Here is a 20,124-nt window from a genome sequence, read left to right on the forward strand (position 1 = left end):
CACTTCTGCCTCAACTCTCTTTTGCTGTAAAGAGCAAAAGAGCAAGAAATTAGGAGCATCACAATACTGGTTGGGCTATATATTTTAATGCTGCCCCCTGGAGACAGTAGAAAGTTATTACATATAGACATGGGTCTGCAAAGCTCTGTGTATCATAATGGAAGCTTGATATAACCAACACACACACAGTGTCAAATGTATCACACCACATTTATATCCATACACTCTCTCTGTGGGACCGAGAGTTGTGTTAGTGAGGGCGTGTTTAGCATAATGCCCTATCAGTCATGCAGTAAGTGTCTGAGACTTGGAAATGGTAACACCCTGGGAGAACACAGGCCAATATGATTATTGCAAGGAGGTGGGTTACTTTTTTCTTTTTTCATAGACTGAGCTGTAAATCTGTAGACAACTGTAAAACTGCTGCAGGGTGGAACACAGAGTGGCTTGCCTTCCATTCAGTGTCAGATCAATAATGTTTTTATTCAGTACAGACACCATTTACTATTCTGTAACCCAGAAAGAAATCAGCTGTGAAAAATAAGAAGCTACGGGAAAATGCTTCATTTGGATTTCTCTCATTAAAGCAGAAAAAGGGGTTTATTCTTTAAATCTTGATGTTGAAATTCTTATTCTGACACATATGCTACAGTACCACAAAACATCAAATACTAAAATAAGTGTTTGAGACTGTTACACATGCTACCGCACTTTACAAATCTGTCTGGAATCTTGTAATTAAGGTAGGAATCCATGCATTCATGCATTTATTTATGCATGTTTTATTTTATGTCACTGATGCTTTTTATGTGCTGATTATACCATATCAGTAGAAGGACTCACTAATGGCCAATCACATCATCACATCTGCAGCACTTTCCTAATGTTCTGATGTTTCAAGCTATTTTACCCCTCAGAAAACTAGTCTAATATCTGCAAGAGATGCTGAGTGGAAGGCACAGCTTCCTCCATTTAAAAATCTGATATCAATAACAAGCAACATCCAAAACATTCATGCAAAGTAGAGAATGGCCTAAATGTCTCTTTATATTTTTGCATAATGTAATGATAAAAATAGATTGCATAACACTGTGGAAACAAAGGGTTTCAAAAGGTGGTGCTTAAAAAAGACGAGAACAATCTAAATAGAAAATTACCAAAGTCAGCTGCTGCAAATTATTTCAACATCTGGAAGATCCTAATGTACATCATGCATGTTCACATTTGTTCCATTTTTCCACACTACATGAGCATTATTGACTCAGCATGTGGAAACTCAATAAAGTGGTGAAGCACTAGACAGCTAACTGGACATAAAGCAGGGTTTATAGCTGGGTTAATGGCAGTCTCATCATACTATAGTTAGGTACAAATTTGAAGGTACAGTCCAGTCCGGCACACTCTCCACAATAACTGCGTTCACACTGTTTGGTACAAAAATGTGTAAAACAATTGTAAAATTTGATTAAATTAATGATGTTGCTCTATCCAGGATGCAATCTGCCTTTCGCTCCTCATGTCAACTCAGATAGGCTTCAGCCTGCCCCTCCCCCCATGACCCTGAATTGGATAAGTGGAAGAGGATGGATGGATGGACAGAGGATATATATGCTCCAGAAGACAGCTATAAGAATTATAGATTAATCCGGTCATTACGAACCAACTGATGCATTATTTATATGTTGTTATTTAGTTTATCTTAACACTGCACTGATAACATAAAAAACACAAAATATTCTACTTACTTAAGTATTCAGAGGTCGTTTAAAACCAGAAAGATCAAGTATGAACCCAGGGGAATTATACAAGTAAATATACAAACAAGAGAAGTTTGAGACTACATATCTCTGCAAAGACTGAAAGTTCTCTCCTCAGTTTATGTGACCTCAGAATCAGATAGGACAGCTAATCAGGATCGGTTTATGATATTTTCTTGAGAAAATCTGGACAGAGTCTCACAAGTATTCTTATTTACATCTGATATGAATTTGTGAAGATATGTCAAGAAATGTCCCTGAAGTCTCTGTCCCAAAAAATCTGACAACTGTAAAGAATCCTTAAAACATGTTAATTGTCCCCTAAAGCTGATGATGCTCAACTTGTCTACTTTTGCTTACATTCAATGCACCAGCTCAACACCAGCCCCTAAATAAAGTGCTATAAAGGCAGTTTAAAAAACATCATCTATCTTTCACTTGTATATAATTCACAAACACGGATAGACTTCCTATGGCTCGTTTTATAATAACGTCCTAAATGAACTGTTACACATGGGGTGACAGTGATGCCTCTCATCAGGTCAGTCACACACCTTCAGTGCTAAGATTTTCATTTCACTGTAGACTTGCAGTGAGGAGACTGCTCAGCTAAATGATGGCTTTGCCATGGCAACACACCGGCTCTCTGGGTCTCGTACACTATGCCAGGGCTCATTTCCATGACAACATTATCAAAATCTCTACCATAAACAGAGTGCTGCTTCAGCTTCAGTTTAAAGCTGCCCCTCACTGCCTCCCTGTTTTTTGGCTAAGAAACTGAAACTGGAGAATGTTAGCTAAATAATGGCACACACACACACACACACACACACACACACACACACACACACACACACACTCAACAAAAACTCAGGTAAGGTTTCATGCTTCCCACCATCCCTAAAGCACAACACACACAAACACACACACAAGCGGGCATACACACACAGGTTGAGGTGTGTGTGTTACCTGGCTTGCAGTGATACAGTCAGTGAAGGCATTCCTCCTGGAGAAGAACATAAGGAGCTGCTGCCAGCGTGAGGAGGACGTGGAGGGGGAGGAGGAGGCGGGAGAGGAGGTGGAGGGGGAGGAGGTGTGGGGAGGTGCCAGCTCCTCCGAGGAGCCCCGCTTGGGCCCCAGCTTCTGTTTGATACCTAGGCCCGCCCCTTGACCCCCGGATGCCCCGCCTACCCTCGAACTGCGAGGGTACAGGGTGTTGTTTCCAAAAATATAGTTCATCGTCTCTGCTGTCTGATCTTCCCTTTGACAGACAAGATTGAGTTCAGGTGGTAACGCTTCTCTGCTGCTTCATCTCCAGTCTCTCTCATCTGTCACTCATCGCTTTCACAGTGTCCCTGTCTAAATATACAGTCCAGCTTCCCTTTTCTTGCAACACTTTCTGAAAATGATGCTGCCTTTGTGGATATTTTTATCTCCTCTTCCGAAGTTTTCTCTTAATAATGTCCCTTTTATCTTCTTTAGCTCAGGATTAACAGAGCAGCTGGTGGAAGGAGAGATGAGGAGGAGGTAGAAAGTGCAGGACAGGTAGACAGGGTCCACTTAGAGTTGAAGCGTGAGTCTGTCTCTCAGGCTCTTTGTGTGTCTGTCCACCCATTAATCCATCTGCCCGTCTTTTTTTGTTCTCCATCAACTGGTCCATCATCCCATCTTCTCTCTAGCCAGGAGAAAGGTCCAACATCCACATCTCTGGAAATCCAAAATTCCTCTCCTCAGCTGCGTTCTTGCCTCTCCTCAGAGACAAGACAAAGTGAGGGGGTGTATGGGCCAGGCACACAAGGATATGAAGATTGATTATTTAAGGGAGTTCACTCTTTCCCTCTGTCTTTCCTCCACCCCACCACCTCTTTCTCCCTCCCTCCCGCCTTCTCTCTGAGTCCAAGGAGATGACCAGTCAATCTCCCTGCTGTCACTGTGTGTGCTCCCATTAAATATGGAAGGAGCAGGGGAGGGAGTGATGGGTGGCTGAACGGATGAAAGGAGGGAGGTGGAAGGATGCAGGCGAGAAGAAGAGCATCTGAAGTAGGTGGATGGTTGGAATCATTCTGCAACTCTTCTCTTTCTCCTCCCCTCTCTCTTACATCTCAGTTGTTTCTCCGTCTCTCTCTCTCTTCTTGTCTCTCTCACTCAGTACATTATTCAGTCTCCTTTTCTTTTCCTACCTAACCCCCACCCACCCTGTCTGTTTCTTCCTCTCTCTCTCTCTCTCTCTCTCTCTCGCACGCTTATCTTTCAGCAAATTGTCTTTTCCAGTCTTTTATTGGAGCTGCAACCCGATGCCCCTTCTCTCTCTCTCTCTCTCGCTCTCTTTCTCCCTCTCTCTCTCCCACTGTTAGATATCATTACTGGTGCAAGCCACGCCCCTACATTCCAGCCAGCCAATGAAATAACAGAACCCCCCTCAGTACATTCACACATAACACACACTCCAAATACACACACACCCTCACACATATTTGTACACACATATGCAAAGATGCCTGTTGCAGTGTGAGGAGGAGACACGGTGGAAAGAAAGCTGAATGCCACCGAAGAATACGGTGAGCGCTGGCACTGGCTAGACAGATAACGAGATAAATGTTTGTGTGTTTGTGTGTGTAGGTGTGCTGAGGTGTCTGTGTGCTTTTGTGTGTGTGTGTGAGAGTGGGTGGGGGGATGGGGGGGAGACAATCTTGGAAACCGAGAGACACTAAGGCACAGTAATAACAGGTATGCTCCCAGTGCGAGTGTGTGCGCTGAAGTACATGCATGCTCGAGGTGATGTTGGTTCTTTTTTAATGTGTGTGTTTGTCTGTGAGAAAGAGACAGATCTTCTCCTGAGGCTGTTTCCAGACACTGCAGCACCCAGCTCTCCCACACACTCGCACTCACTCTTTAATGCACGTGCACACACACACACACACACACACACACACACATAGAGCATGACTCCAGAATGGAAAACAACAGGCTGTTGCTGGGCACCAACTGAGATAAAAGAAAAGAGAAGACAGGAGAGAGGCAAGACAAGCAGGCTAACAAGTGTCCTCACAGCATCCCTGAAGCATGGCATGGAAGTCTAGAGACTTTAGCATGCATTAAAATTGGCTGGCACATCTGGGTCAAAGGTCAAACAAAAGATGGGCGTACACAGGTTAGACTGACCCTCTAAGTGATGTGGACTTCTATCTCTGGTGTATACAGTTAGCCTACACAGCAAGATTAGCCTCCTAGAGGATTAGCCACAGGTGGAGCGGGACCCCTGTCACAGCCTTTTCCTGTGTTTCCTAGGGAACAGTAACTATAGTAACAGCTTTGAGACTCCTGAAATACACCTGGTGCTGGCTGACTAATGTGTTGTTTCCTAAGATCTGAACAGATATCTCAGAGATTTGTTAGGCTTCTTCAGAGTCTAAGATGGATCCTAGACCAAGTGTGAAATATAGAGGATCGCTCTAAATCTGACTTGAATTGCCCTAAATTGCATGGGACTTCTGTGAATACTGCAAAGTATTTTTATTTATTTATTTTTTTTTTTGAGCAGTTAACATTTCAGTAGGTAGGTTCTCTCTTTTAACCCAAATCCCAGTCTTTACATAAACATTGCCAAGCAGCTTTGGTGCCTAAAATCAACCAAACAGCAAAAAATAAATAAATAAATTTAAAACCAGAGATCCCAGATTGGGCTCAGTACATAATATAAACTGTATATAAAAGATGGAAACAGTAAACTAAAGGCACTATTATTTTGAAGCCTTGAGTCTTGACTTTTTACAAACACTTCACTTTCACCCATATAGCCCAATATTCGCCTCTTGTCAGTAACATGGTAGCCACACGCTAAACACTCTTTAACTTTTCAGGCCAGGAGGCTACATTCAAGCGTGAGGGAGGGAGAAACAGGAGAGTCAAAAATTTTTCTACCGACGAGAGATCAAAGCATGTAAAATATAATAATAACCAGTGCAGCCAGTGTAGAGTGCCTGACGAGCCCAGTTATAAGTACACTGTTAAGACTTGACTGCACACCGTGTTTGCTGCCTCCTAAACAATAAAGTTCCATTGGAGCAGCCTTTTAACGCCTCTGTCTTTCTCTTGCTAGCAAAGTTGACCTAGACAGTAAAGCTAGTTAGCTACCGGCTACGACACAGAACCCGACATGTTAACCAGAGGTGTCTTTACCATGATTCCATCCAATGAGATGACGGTGCTAGCAGCGGGCCGCCGCTTCTCTGAGTTTGAGACCCCTGGTGTACATGAACTGGAGATGCCAAAAGGATACTTTGCACTTATTGCTAATTTGCTCATATCAGCACGCTAAATCCCCAGAATAAAAAAGCAAACATAATAGTTGCTAATTCAGCATTTTGGGATCATCACTGTGAGCATGTTAACATGTTGATGTGAAGTTTGTGGCGCTAGTGCATTCTCACAAAATCGTTCTGTATCAGACTCTTGTGCTTTATTGTTGTGCCTTTGTCTAACATTGCTAAGTCAAAGTAGCACTATGCTAACTTAACTTTATTTTCCATTTTTAAAAAAGAAATGGTAGTCAAATGAAGAGGGCTCTGATACAGATATATCACAAAGAAGTAAAAGGCAGGCCCAGTTATAGTCCACAATATTAAAGCAGATAAACCTCTGGTGCTTCCAATATAAGGTGGATGCTTGTAGTTTTATACTGCTTTAAATTAATAAATTCTCTATATGCGTACTTATATGCTCTTTGTTGAATTTGACTCATTCCTGCTCATTCATTTTGAGTTTCATTCTTTCTTTCCTATTGGGCCTGTGTTGCATATGTCACTGAGACCAAATTAAGTGTTTTCTTCCACTGAAACACTGAAGGGTTTTATTTAGAAACAGTAAGTGTTGCATTTGTGTTAACAGCATCATGCAGAAATCAAAAATCAACTTTCTGTTGTGGAAAATTGCCAAATATGATTAATTACACGTCTTAGAGGAAGTCATGAATAAAAGCCAGTTTAAAATATACGCCTGTCACATTTTGCAGTTGAGAAAAATAAAGACCTCTAACCTTTTTATGGAAATATTCTATTTATGAAAAAGTTTTTAATTGTCTAAGAACATTACAAAGAAAAACTGATAGCAGAAATTTAACACTTCACACACAACACAAACGTAAAACAACTATATCTGCAGAACACTGCACTGATGGAACCTCAGCCGCTTGCATTACCCACTATCAGAGGGTGTGGAGCGCCAAATCAGTCATGCCGCCTGCAGTGCAAACACTCAGTTAAAGCATATTATCCTCATAACTGGCATGAATTAACGCTGGAGGCATATTATTAGACTCCCCTGGTCACCTTCTCATACTGTCTGCAACTAGCCACTACAACACAAAGTATAAAACACACACACACACGTCAGCTGACACAGCATTATTTCTGTAGCACACAGTCCCTATCACAACCCTTAATGTGCGTGTGTCTCTCTCTCTTTCACTTTTTCCCTCTCTCTCTCCAGTCAAATGTCAGCAAGTGAATGCCAACTCTATTAATATTTCAGAACCAATTAAATAAAAGCACACATCATGCATGTTTAATGTTCGCCTGCTGAGAGAGCCAAATTTGCCATTCTGTCCTCTACAGGTAGGCCAGGCTGGTGATAGATAGCCTCGTGTACAAATGCTGTGTTTACTGTTTTTTGTTTTTTTTTTAACAAATTATTTTCTCCTACTGATCTGGCTGAATGACCTAGAACCTATTTTCTGTCCCAGCTCCACAGACTCTAGACAGGATGACCCTGTAAGCACAGTAACCCAGAATTTTCTAGACTTTCTGAACTAGTAACAGGACCCATAGAAGTGCTGTCATGTTCTCTAAAGAATGAATATACATTTGGAACATGGACACAGACCAACACCTGAAATGCAGTTCTGCACTGTTTGTTCTCACATTGCAATAGCCAGCTTGTAGATAGCTCTCTGTCAAACTCTAATATGTATTATCTTACATTGTCTACAGCCGTAAAGGGACCATGATGCAGTCAGAAGGACTGTAAAGCAGACGCCATACAGATCTATAGTGCAGTGGTTCCTAAGCATTTTGGCTCCTCACCAGCTCTTCCATTAGATTCCTCTTCGATTCTGGTAAGGAGAATTTTGCAGAGCTATGTCAAGCTTTCCTTGTAAATGCTGGGTATATAAAAAAAATGGACATAAAACACTGTAGCATAGACAAGCACAAACCCAAGCAAAAAGAGAGTCCCAATAGGCCAAGACGGATATTTAGGCTTTTCTGACTGAGGTCAGGATTGGCTTTTTTTTTGCTACGCAGCACGGTCTAAGTTTGTGATTTAAAGCAACAACAATCAATATGACAATGACGACGATTCAAATAACTATCAGCTCAAGGTTATGGTCATAGTGACAAGTCAATTCATCAGATTTCCCTCTTCAGCTCTTCAGAACCTTTTAGCATCATTCAGCTCTTTGTTTGGCCCAAAACTTGACGGTTATTGTTTACAGTGTTGTTTTTATTGTGACAAAGCACGTGGGCATTTTTTAAAAGAGCAATATCTGCTTAGCATCAAAAGGCAGACAGAGAAAAGCATTTTTCACAACTGCTGTTAACTCATGTGAAGTCTCACAGGGCCGTTCTGTACAGGGTGCACATGTTGCCCTTTAGACATGCCAGTTGCCCTTGTGTCCTACCTATATTAAGTCGATGACTGCCAGCTCTAGCTATCATTCAGTACTAACAAAATTACGAGAATCTTAATACTGCACAGTTCCACTTTAATGCTTTTAAGGACTTGATGATCTCTCATTTCCTTGTGACCAGCAAGCATTGAACAGCTATTTTCAGTCAGATATGACTAGCTAGGTGGCCCGGCTCACTATTTTTCATACTCGTTTAGAAAAACACTGCAGTTTAGAAAATTAAATTACCTTGTGGGCTGATGCAATTGCACGCAGCTACATGGCTGCGTACCAACACTGAGCAAAGTACATCAGTGTTAATTAAGCAGAGCACAAGAGGGTGGCAGTATAGGGAGGATCAAATCTGTAAGCTCCAAATGTTTAAATAACTAACTTTTTGAGAATCTAGCAGAAAGGGCAAGCTACTTCTGTGATGTTGTCCTATTAAGCACTTAGAAACGGGATTAAGTTTGAGCGGCAGGTCTCTCCCTGAAGGTAGACAAAGGCTGTGCGTTAAACGGCCGGACCGGCACAGTGAAGCAAACATCCCTGAAATGTTACAGTGAGCGGACGTCTTACTCAATGTTGATTACTATTACTGTAAAGGAAAAAGAGTTTGTTTGGAGAGGAATGAATTGGCTGACTGACAGGCTGATTAACATCCAGCAACAAATCCGTGCTCTGTGTCTGTCTGCCCATAATTCTCCCTTCATCCCGTTTTTTCCCATCACTGGCCCTCTCTGTCTTTACTTCCTGCCTAATTATCTGCATTAGCTTAATGACTAGGAGCCACTGAAGCTTCTGAGTACACCATGTATGTCTTACAGTCTGTGTGTTCAACACAGAGAGCAAAACGCTTTTTATGTTCCACTGCTTTCAGTCTCTGCAATAGATATACGGTTTGCCAGAGACTTTTTAAAGCAAAGTCAATTATACGACTGCTCTTACCCTCTATTCAGCGACAAACTGCTGAGCAGCTTTGTCAGTATTGATAAAAAGCATTTCCATTATCCCAACATTCAGTCGCCAAATCATATTAAACAGTTTGATGAATAGAATTCAGTCAGATATTAATTTGTGAAGGCATAACCCTGAACAGCTGTGAACTTTGGGAGGCCTCTTCTGCCCCCTGCAGTTCACAAACTGTAACTACATGCATTGAAAGGAGCTCAAACTGGAGATTTGACAGAGCTCCTCCAACTGCATTCTAATGAGCACACAAGATACAGACACAGCAAGTTTAACATGGGTGACATGAAACGGGGTAGATAAGATGGGTTATAACCTACAATTTATCGTAAAGAGCATGATTACATATCGACACTGCAGTTGCACAGAAGACTATATGTGCTCGCGCCACATCCATGCAAGACCATGTGTGCAAACACAAGTGGGCACCATCACAGAAACATTTCAAACATTTTTTAAAAAATACACAAGGTCTGTATTCACATGGTCCACAGAAACAAAACAACATAATGTTTTCGTTGTGGTTTCAAGAAATGAATGCAGCACAGAAAGTTTGAGTAGATTTGTCTACTAAAGGTACTACATGTAGCATTTTTAAACGCCAGCAAAGTAAGTATATCATTGTAAAATTAATTATGTTATAAGGTATAGCTACCATCAAAGACACACTTTAGAAGTCGTGTCGTTTCTTAAAGATAACATTAAAATGGTCCAATCCCTCCACACTGCCTCCCCTCCAGTTGTGGCCCTTTTTCTAAAAATATAAACATGCTCACTTTTCATTCCTTCTGCCATCTGCTGCTTAGACCTCTGGCACTGTAGCAGTAATTGCACACAGGGATCGCACAGAGTATCCTATTAACGTTGACTTACTAACATTTTGTTAATGTTTAAATGCTGCATGGAACACCTTACAAAGTTTCTGTGCACTGTTAAAACACGATGTTTGAATTTCACCCAGTACAGTGAAGACATTCTGCAGATGTGTCTCACAGAAACGCAGAGAAACCTGCATGCTCATTTAATCGGAAGTTTACAAATGAGAAACGACCAAAAACACAAACAAATGAAGCTACGAACGCATGCCAGGATTACCTGGTAGTAGGCGTGACTTTGAGAATAGAGAGAGGAGAAAGGTGGGGCTGGGACTTCATTCAGCCTCTCTCCCTCTGGGTGAGGCCACGCCTCGTCATCAAAGGAAACCTCAGGTGATTCTACCTACAATGTACAGACATGAGCTCAACAAAGTTCGACACGCATACAAACTAATATGTTTAGGTGCACTGCGCTCTGATCATTGCACAGGTGTAAGACCGACATATACTTTTATCTAGAATATATTTCCTTCTTAATGATGGTTGTGCAAAGCAAAGGGAGAAAACAGAAAGTACGAATGGTCACATCTGTGTTCAATGGAAATTAAAATAGCTGAATCTCATTCATAGTCAATGATCATTAATGTAAACTTGGCAAAAAAAGTATAGAAATTTGTGTTTGGTGGATTATTTCTTTGTTGTAACAATGTTTATTGGCTACAAAATCCTATGCTGTTGAAAGCCTGTTTATTTCCCCTGAAATGGAGCCACATTTGTAAAGAAAATGCATTTGTGGGTTGTGCCAATGAAAAACTTGCCACACACACAACAGCCTGGCACCTGCTCCTCATGGTGGTCATCAGCTCAGTCATATCCCGCTGTGGGATGTCATCCCATTCCTTGACCAGCATTCAAGTCAACCAGTGTGGCTGTGCTGGTCACTCTGGCACAAACAGCACAGCCAAGCTGATCCCACAAGTGTTCAGTGGGGTTGAGGTCTGACCTGCAGACAGGCCACTCCATCCTCTCCATTCACAAATTCTGCAGTTAGTCTGATAAATCCCACAATGTGGAGGCAAGCATTGCCATCTTGGAGGACATAGTTCGGTCCCAGACTGTGGAGATATGGGACCTGCCACTGGTTGCAGAGCCTCTTCTTGATATCTCTGCATTGCGATTGCTACCAGTGAGAACACGCCTCGTTTTTTCATTGAGGAAGATTCTGCCCCACACCATCACTTTGACACTATGATCCAACTGCTGTAGTCAGAATCTGGACGTAACAACGCTGAACATAACATTCCTCCAGATGTTCAGGTTCTAGTGCACATGTTACCGACACCAGCGCAAAAAGGCTTGATGGTGTACACCAGTCATGGCACCAGAATCTCAGAACAGATTAAACTGTTTGGCATTGACAGACAAGATCTGACAAGTCTCACACTCAACACTGCTCAAACCAAAAATGCATTGTCCTTAAAAATGTGGCTTCATTTAAGGGGAAATAAAGTTTCCAATCATATCATATCATATCAAATTTATTTGTATAAATTTCCGTACTTTTTGTGCTAAGTTTATTTAATTTAAAATTATGGTGAAAAAGAGGTATGATAAATTGTGAGCTTGGAATATTTACAGGAAGATATTATATTAATAAATCAGAGATAATAAACACAGAAAAGTATGTCTGTGTGCGCGTGTGTGTGTGTGTGTGTGTGTGTGTGTGTGTGTGTGTGTGTGTGTGTGTGTATGTGTGAAGACAAGGGAAAAAAAGGTGGAGGGGGGTGGTGGGGTGAACATGGGGAGAACAGGATGGCAGCTCCATCTGTCATACACAAGGAAGCCAGATCCAGCACCTGTGGTCACGCACACACACACACACACACACACACACACACACACACACACACACACACACACACACACACACACACACACACACACACGCATGCATGAACACACACCATTTGGAGAGCAGAAGTTCTCAAAATAAACCAAATATCCAAATACACGCACACACATAGTTCCCCATCACAGATTTTATACAGACAGACAGGTGATGAGCTGCTGGAACGGACCGCTCTGCAGAAAGCAATGATGATAATGCAGATAATGATGCCATGCTGTGGTAAGGGCCAGGATATCAAGACCTCGAATGCATCTCCATAAAGTAAATGGAGATAAATGTGATAAGAGAAGGTCACAGGGGAATGAGCTTAAGTGCAGATGGCATCCAGCAAGAACGGCAGCCCAAAATTCTTTGGTTAAATCTGCAGGGGCATGCAGTAATTGATGATTGTCATTATTGTCAACAGAAGAATTGGTGTAATTTCAACAACAACAGAAAAAAAGTTTTAAATATAAAACGACAAGAAGGGAACATGCAGCCACAAGGTGGAGCTCCATGACAACTGTGTCTTCATCATGCTGACAAAATGAAGCGCTTCAGCTTGGTCCAAAGATCTCCCAGCGGACAAATACTGAACTTGTGCTGACTGACAACTGAGTCAGTGCAGAGACAATCAGATTACAGCATATAATGACTTAGATGTGACACCCCACTAATACACATCCTCCTCAGCTTTGGCTGCCAGCACTGAGAGCGGACGCAACTTACTCACAGACAGACACAGTACCACTACTGACAAAATAAAGACTTGATATATTAAAATAAACTGATAATCACACATGCCAGAGTTTTAAAAGGATGCATTAGTGCGGGAGACGACAGTGATGGGGACAAGTTAAAAAAAAGGAATTAAGAAAAGTGAAGAAGTGATATTAAAATCTGCTTATCCTTGTGAAAAAACCCTACATTCGTTACTACAATGTGATAGGAAGTAATTTGTCATTATCAGTGTGCATATAATTTTGTCTATTTAATGAAAAGACCATAATTATAATTTACCAGACACCAGTAAAGCTGACAATACACAGAACATCAATATAGAGCAGAAGGAAAAAGCATATACATTATGGATATGCATAGAGTGTGACCAACGAGTGTGTGTGTGTTAGAGAATACACAACAGTGTGCTCTCAGAGCTGTGCGAGTACAGAGACGCGAGCACTAATATGTGGACAGATACAGTCCAATCAACCAAAATAAAAAGATTACCAGGCTACGCGGTGCGATTAGGAGTGTGTGTGAGAGCGATAGAGCGTCAGAAAGGAAAGAAAGACAAAGCGGGGGGAGGCAGACAGACGCAGAGTGAGTGCAGAACAGAGATAGTAATGGGCCTCATTACTAAAAAATGGGACAAGCATTCGACTGAATCCCCTGCATGCACAGTTCTGCAAAAGTATTCTCCTGGTACAAAGAAAGGCTCTGTGCATGGAAGCAAATTTAGGGCAGTATCCGTGACTTCTAAGTACTTTCGAAAGAGGCCCATCTAATTCTGAAGTCATAGAAAAAGTTCCCCTTTCTAGCTGTCTGCGTCACCTTGACCAGCACCACAGAAAGTCATCAGCTCCAAACATAGTAGTGATGGGTCGTTCGCGAACGAAATGGCCCTTAGAGCCGGCTCTTTGACGTGAACGACGCGAGCCGGCTCCTTATCGCGAGCCGTCACGTGGGGTTTTTTTTTTTTCTTTCTCTCAGCCTCTCTCTCTGGCACTTTTTTTCCGCTTCACTCTGCACGCGAGCCTTGTGCTTTACGCTGGGCAGAGGGGGGAGGGGCAGTAGTTACACTCAGTAGCACAGGAACAGAGCCAGAGAGAGAGAAAGAGAGGCAGGGACAACAACATTAGAAAGGTATAGTAATCATCCACAACTATTTTCGGTTGCAGATGATAAAGGATTGAGAAAGTTTATTCATGCAGGCCCATATGACAGAGAATATGCATGTTCTTTTAGTTTTCATATTATAATTTATATTTAATTGTGTTGTGGTTTGCAGTGTTTTGTGTTCTTTTCACTTTAAATTTGTGAAAGGAAAAAGCTGAAAATTTAAATAGTTAAAACTTGAAATGTGAATAGTTGATTTTTGTATTATATGATTTATTTATTACATTTTATGTGGAGTGAATAAATAAAAGTATATTTACGGTGGCCCCTAGAGACAAAGCACATACAAACTTCAAATCACGTACGAACTCTGAAGCATGTACAAACTCCAAAACACGTAAAAACACGTACAAACTCCAAAACACGTAAAAACACATACAAACTCAGAAGCATATAAAAACTCAGAAGCATATAAAAACTCAGAAGCACATAAAAACTCAAAACACGTACAAAAGACAACAGAAGTGCTCCAGGATGCTGGGCGCAGTGTTGAGCCTTTGTTATCTTGTGGCTACACAAGCCAGCAAGTACCAACGACCGGATTTGGTGTGTGGTAATAACAGGTAAATGAACTTTTTTTTAAATTATTTGAATATATATATGAGTGCCTGTGTATAAATACACAAACAATACACACATGCTTTCAATTGTGTAATTTAAGTGATCTAGTAGCTCTGCTTTGGAAGTTCAGTTCATGCTAGAAATGTGTTTTGGAGTTTGTACGTGTTTTGTCTCTAGGGGCCACCGCATATATTTATATATAAACATATATAAATAAAACCACTTGTTTTTACGTTAGTAATTCCTTTTGTGCATAATTTTATATTATTGTTAATAATAAATTAATTAAAGCAACAAAACAACCTGAAGAGCCGGTTCGGAGCCGAAAGAGCCGGCTCTTTTTAGTGAGCCGAACCGAAAGAGCCGGGTCTTTAAAAAGAGCCGGAAATCCCATCACTAAAACATAGAAGGTAGAGTAATGAGACCCCATTGCAGAATAAAATCTCAATATGTTTTGCGGATTATCACCCTATCAACAATAGGACTGTAATATTAGATCAATTTAGACAATATCAGTGAACATCAGAGATGTGATGGCAGCTAATTAAACAGGTTTTTTTGCTGTAAATATTTGGGTTAGGTTAGTTTGAAAACTTCAAGCTTTCCAACAATACATTCCTATAGACAGGGGTGCACATAAGTGGTTCGCAGGTGTGCATGCGCTGTCAAAACAAAAGATGCCCACCAGATAAGAAGTTGCAACACGCGTTTGCGTACATAAGATTTTCTGGAGGGGGACAGCTGGCTTCAAACAAATGCCAGCTCACCTCCTGCAACCACTTTTCTGAGAATACGTGCTTCTTTTGCGTTCCGGACTCCTTCTGACATTTCTCTGGAGGTGGAGGAACACCAAAGTAATTGCTTAAAGGAGCTTCTTTGACATCTTTACCTCTAAACAAATGTGTGTCCTCCTCCAGAAAATCCTATGTACGCAGACGCGCGTTGCAACTTCTTATCTGGTGCGTGTCTTTTGTTTTGACAGCGCATGTGCACCTGCGGACCACTTATGTGCACCATCTTGACTTTCAGTTTACTACGTTTTCTGCTTTTTTAAAACAAAATCTGCTTTTAATAGCTGAAGAATAACACATCTTTTTCATATTCTGGCAACTCAAAGCATTTGGAAAATATTGTGGTCTTGGTTAAATACTGAAAAGACCAACCAGGGCTGGAGGGATGAATATGTTTATTTTACTAATGTGAGCCACAACCGCATAGCCCTTCTCAAAATGGTTTTGTGGCCGAAAACTAACAACACACAGTGATCAGAATGTGAACCACACCCTGCAAATCTGGAATCAATTTTAACATGTTGCTTAATGGAAAAAAACAAAAAACAATCCAACAAAACACTGCTGTGTATATACCTAATAATAGGAATTATACCAAATTATTAAGGGAGACCCATGATGCTCACTTCCGCCTACTTTACTAGAGTAGCTTTGCATGATTCACAGGGACAATAGTCTTGATTTATACAACACTGAACCTTGCTGCAACCCCTCAGTTCATCTGCTGTCTGAAAAAAGCTCTTTCAGCTCCCTTCTTTAATGACCTTTAAGTCAACTTTCTCCTGATTGGCTGTCTCTCTTAAACTGGTTTGAACATCAGGTTCAACATGTGTCTGAAGTGACCCTTTGGTACAGAGTCAAGAGCGCATAAAAACTATGAAAAAAGCAGCATTCATGCTCATGTATCATTTTGCCCGTATAAATACAGAAAAGCATTATAGATACTGCAAACACGACAAAATCCTGAGCTGTCATGTGAGGCATTAGCAACTGACTCATGCATGAATATATACAGTGCTAGCTTCAGGTATGACACTATGTTTATCTGTGTTGTAGAGTCAAAGTCACAGAGACAGGCGGCCAGGGTTAGTTACCTGAGCAGGCGTGATGTGTGTATGAGTGACATATCCATGAACGTGTTGAATCTGAGATAGCTGACGCTCCGCCACCTGAACCAGCTCCGCTCCCCGGAGGTCATTGTGGCGACCGAGAGAGCCGTCCCTCCCCAGTGACCGTTCCCTTTCTCTCTCCATGGTTCCAGCACTCCCTTCATCTCTCCTCCAGGTTCCTCCCTCCCTACCCAGGGTCCCTCCATCCCTCCCCAGGGTACTTCCTTCCCTCAGCTCTCTGGCTACTCCCATTTGGTGATGCTGGCAGGGGTGATGGTGGAGTTTTGGGGCACCTGGTGATGCCCCTTCCTCTTCTTGACACCGATACTTCTACAGTCAGAATGGAGGGGAAAAAATGCGAGGAGGGAGGAAACCAGAGGGAAATTCGAAGGAAAAGCAAGTAAGGGCAAGGAAAAGACCCCCAGAGACACAGGAGCAACAGGGCAGAAATGGTTGGAAAGATGGAATATAGTAAGATGGGATAAAAGGAGGAGAAAAAAGGAAAAAGAGGAAGAAAGAGATTAAGTTTGAAGACAAGTTCAGAAGCAGAAAAGCTTCAGTAAAGCTGGAAAAGAAGAAAGCATTAGTGCAAATCCGCAACCAGAATAAAAAAGCATAGCAGAGCACGAGTGTGCGTGCACACATGCATGTGTAATGAGATGTTTTTGTAGTACAGTTTGTGTGTGTAAGCACATGGCCCAGTCCAGGTGTACACTCAGCATGGGAGTAATTGTTTCCTGAGCTTTCCATATCATACACATGTGAACGTGAGCACACACACACACACATACACACACACATATAGAGGAAAGAACAGAAGTTTGCTGGCAAAATAAGATGCAAAACTGAATAAGGACAGTGAGTAGTTGACTGACTGCCTCAGGGAAAAACTGTTTCTTTCTATCCTTGTCATCGCTCTATACCTTCATCACGCCTCTATGCCTTCCACATCTATGACTCTCACTGCACAAAGTCTTATGAGTTTCTCTCCTTGCTCTGATTCCACATTCCCACACACTCTCACTGGCTTCCTTTTAATCTTTTTTTTAAAGTATTTGATGATGTTTCTGCCTAACTGGACAGAGTAAAGCAGAGGGAGTTGGTGAAGCATGTGGGGGAGGGATGCCGGGTCCTTTGCTAGTTTTTGAATCTATGACAGTTTGTGTATACTGTGTAAAAACTGAGCCAGCTGAGCAGCAAGAAAAGGGACACGCTCCTGTACACTGATTAGGTGGATCTGGCTAAAATCCTTTATCCCTCATTAATTTTGCTGTTAAAATCTAAACCAACCGCAAAAAGAAGATACTGATAAAGAGGCACAAATGGGTTTTAAAGCTTCAAGACAAATGGAACTTGAATAAATAATTTCCCCCAGGGATCAATAAAGTATTCTGATTCTGATTCTGATTCTGAATCCTCCGATCATATCATGATAACAGAGTAATTTCAGCTAATATAGCAAGTCAAGTCAAAAACAAATAATCTAAATAGAATCTAGTTCCACATAATATATTATGGGCTTTGGACTCGCAGCTTGAGCCAAACCCTGGTGTGAAATTGAAGTCAGAATGGATTGCATACAGTGTGAAAAGCTCCTTTAAGAGGTTTGTTGCTCTCCCAGGGTAGACTACTTGGCAGCTAACTGCATGCAGACTCAGTGTACTGCTCCTATAGCAAGACATACACCAGTTGAGAAGTTTACTAATGGCATGTCTAAAGGCAAGAATGGGCACATTTAATATATCAGAGTTTTCTCTGATATATTAAATGTGCCCATTCTTGCCTCCACAGGGGCAGGAAAGACGCTTGTTTGACTCTTATTTTCTCTCTACTTCTGACTGACATGCTTTTGGTCTTAGCCGTCAGCACATTTCTGTTCACTTCCACCAACCATTAACGCTGCAGTCTTTCAAGACTCATACAAAATACTTTAAAAAGTGTTAATTTTTAACTCCACATATTTATTCTGGCCCTCAAATATTTCTGATGTACTGCACTTCTGTGTTGGCTTTATTTTTCAAACCAGGAAGTTACATACATCTTTTACACTTTTTGCTGAAACCTATGCTTTTGGCAGCTGACATATGCTGACCATATTATTTCTATTTTTGTCCAAGTTTAATATGTATATCACTGCTGTGATAGTGGTGAGGTAGAGAGCGTACAGCCCGATCCGGTGGGGAGGTGTGGGATGCCAGATCGGGCGCCCCTCCTCTCTGCTCTCTCCTATCTTGTCACTTTTTTCTTACTTCCTTCTATCACCTTTTCTATCCCTGTGAAGAAGTGAGGCTTCATAAATATTAAAGAGGTAAGTATTATTTCTCAGTTGCAGTGAATTGATAGAAGAAAATAAATTGTAGAAAACTAAACAGAAGAAAGTAGAAGAGAAATAACAATTTAACATAAATCAGTGACGCACTCCAGGGCCTGGTCAACCCTGGCAAGGCTTCCTTGGATGAGGGTGTCTAGTGATAATGGTCGAAACACCCGATGAATTCAAGGTCTACTACTGACGATGTGTCTCAGTTTTTAATAAGATAATCTAGATCAGATCTCTAATCCCTAAACATAACCAAGGAAAGTTAAAAATGGCAGATTAGCTTGGGATGAAGGACTCAAATACCCTGTGAAGTTGAGGCACACAACGATGTGTCCCGTTGGTGAAGTTTCTGGGCTGCCTTTCCTCACAACAGCCAACCCTCAAGACTGTCTCCATTGGAAGCAACGCATTATCAGGGGTCGTAGCATCAAGTCCTTTTACTGAATCAGAACTAAAGCTATACATCTCACAGAAAATAAGGAAGATTGTGAGAGTTCCTGTTAAGGCTCTGTCAGAATTTAGGAGCTAGGTACCACAAATGTGAAATAGAGCTAAATCTTTATCTCTGTTCTTGAATTTTGGGACAGAGAAGACAGAAAATTTCTGTTTGCTTGTGTTTATGTGTTTTGTCCTTGGAATAAACCGTAATAAACCCAAAGAGATCCAGTTGCCTTGTTGCCTTCGTTTTCAAGCTCTCAAGACTTCAACGACATAGATGACAAAGAACCTACACAGAGACAGAGAGTTGTCTTTATTTTGTCTTGTCTCACTGTCTTGATTGTCGTCACTGGTTTCTTGTTTTCTTGTTACCCAGCTGTTTCCACTCTCTGTGTTAGCTCTCAGTGGTCATTGTATAAATAGCTGTGCCTTTTCATTTGTCCCTCTTTACTGTGTACCTGCCTGTCTGTGTCCCATATGTTTTCCAGATCTTTGTTATGTTGTTTTCTGAGCCCTGTTTGCATTTGCTTTTAACTCTGTCTCACCATATCTTGCATTGAGGTCTTGACGTACTGAAAGGCAAAAAAAGGTGAGTGGGACATTTTATCTACTAATATATAAGAATACAATAAGCTAGGCTGCTAAGCTTAGCAGCTAAGACAGCAAAGAGAAAGCACTAAGAGTTTCCTTAGACTTAAACTTCTTGTCAAAGTTTTGGTGATGAATATATGGCACCCAGAATAATAACCATACAGTTTGAGGGAGATAGGTTAGAAATGGCTTTAGGTTGGGCATTTGGATAATGCTCTATGTCAATACAATGTCGTAGTAAACTACAGGAACAAGTGTGACTGTGTGATTTATTGTAGAGCTCCCACTGTGACTCTACAGTAACTACACAGCCCACAGTGCT

At 41.4% G+C, this 20,124-nt stretch overlaps 1 protein-coding gene across 5 annotated transcripts in view; it reads right to left on the minus strand.

Annotated features, from left to right (window-relative positions):
• The window catches only part of dlg1a (discs large MAGUK scaffold protein 1a), a 113,942-nt gene that overhangs the window by 66,964 nt on the left and 26,854 nt on the right, over nucleotides 1–20,124 (minus strand). For 3 of the 5 annotated variants that reach the window (XM_080887673.1, XM_080887672.1, XM_080887676.1), the window contains 2 exons: nucleotides 16,439–16,783; nucleotides 10,486–10,608 (listed from right to left, as the gene is read on the minus strand). The exons of 1 other annotated variant lie outside the window; for it this stretch is intronic. In XM_080887673.1, the coding sequence (XP_080743799.1) occupies nucleotides 10,486–10,608; nucleotides 16,439–16,783 (468 nt within the window). The remainder of the gene's footprint in view (nucleotides 1–10,485; nucleotides 10,609–16,438; nucleotides 16,784–20,124) is intronic. One more of the 5 variants, XM_080887674.1, reaches the window with a different exon arrangement.

The sequence above is a fragment of the Rhamphochromis sp. 'chilingali' genome (assembly GCF_963969265.1).
Source record: "Rhamphochromis sp. 'chilingali' genome assembly, chromosome: 7".
Taxonomy (NCBI): Eukaryota; Metazoa; Chordata; class Actinopteri; order Cichliformes; family Cichlidae; genus Rhamphochromis; species Rhamphochromis sp. 'chilingali'.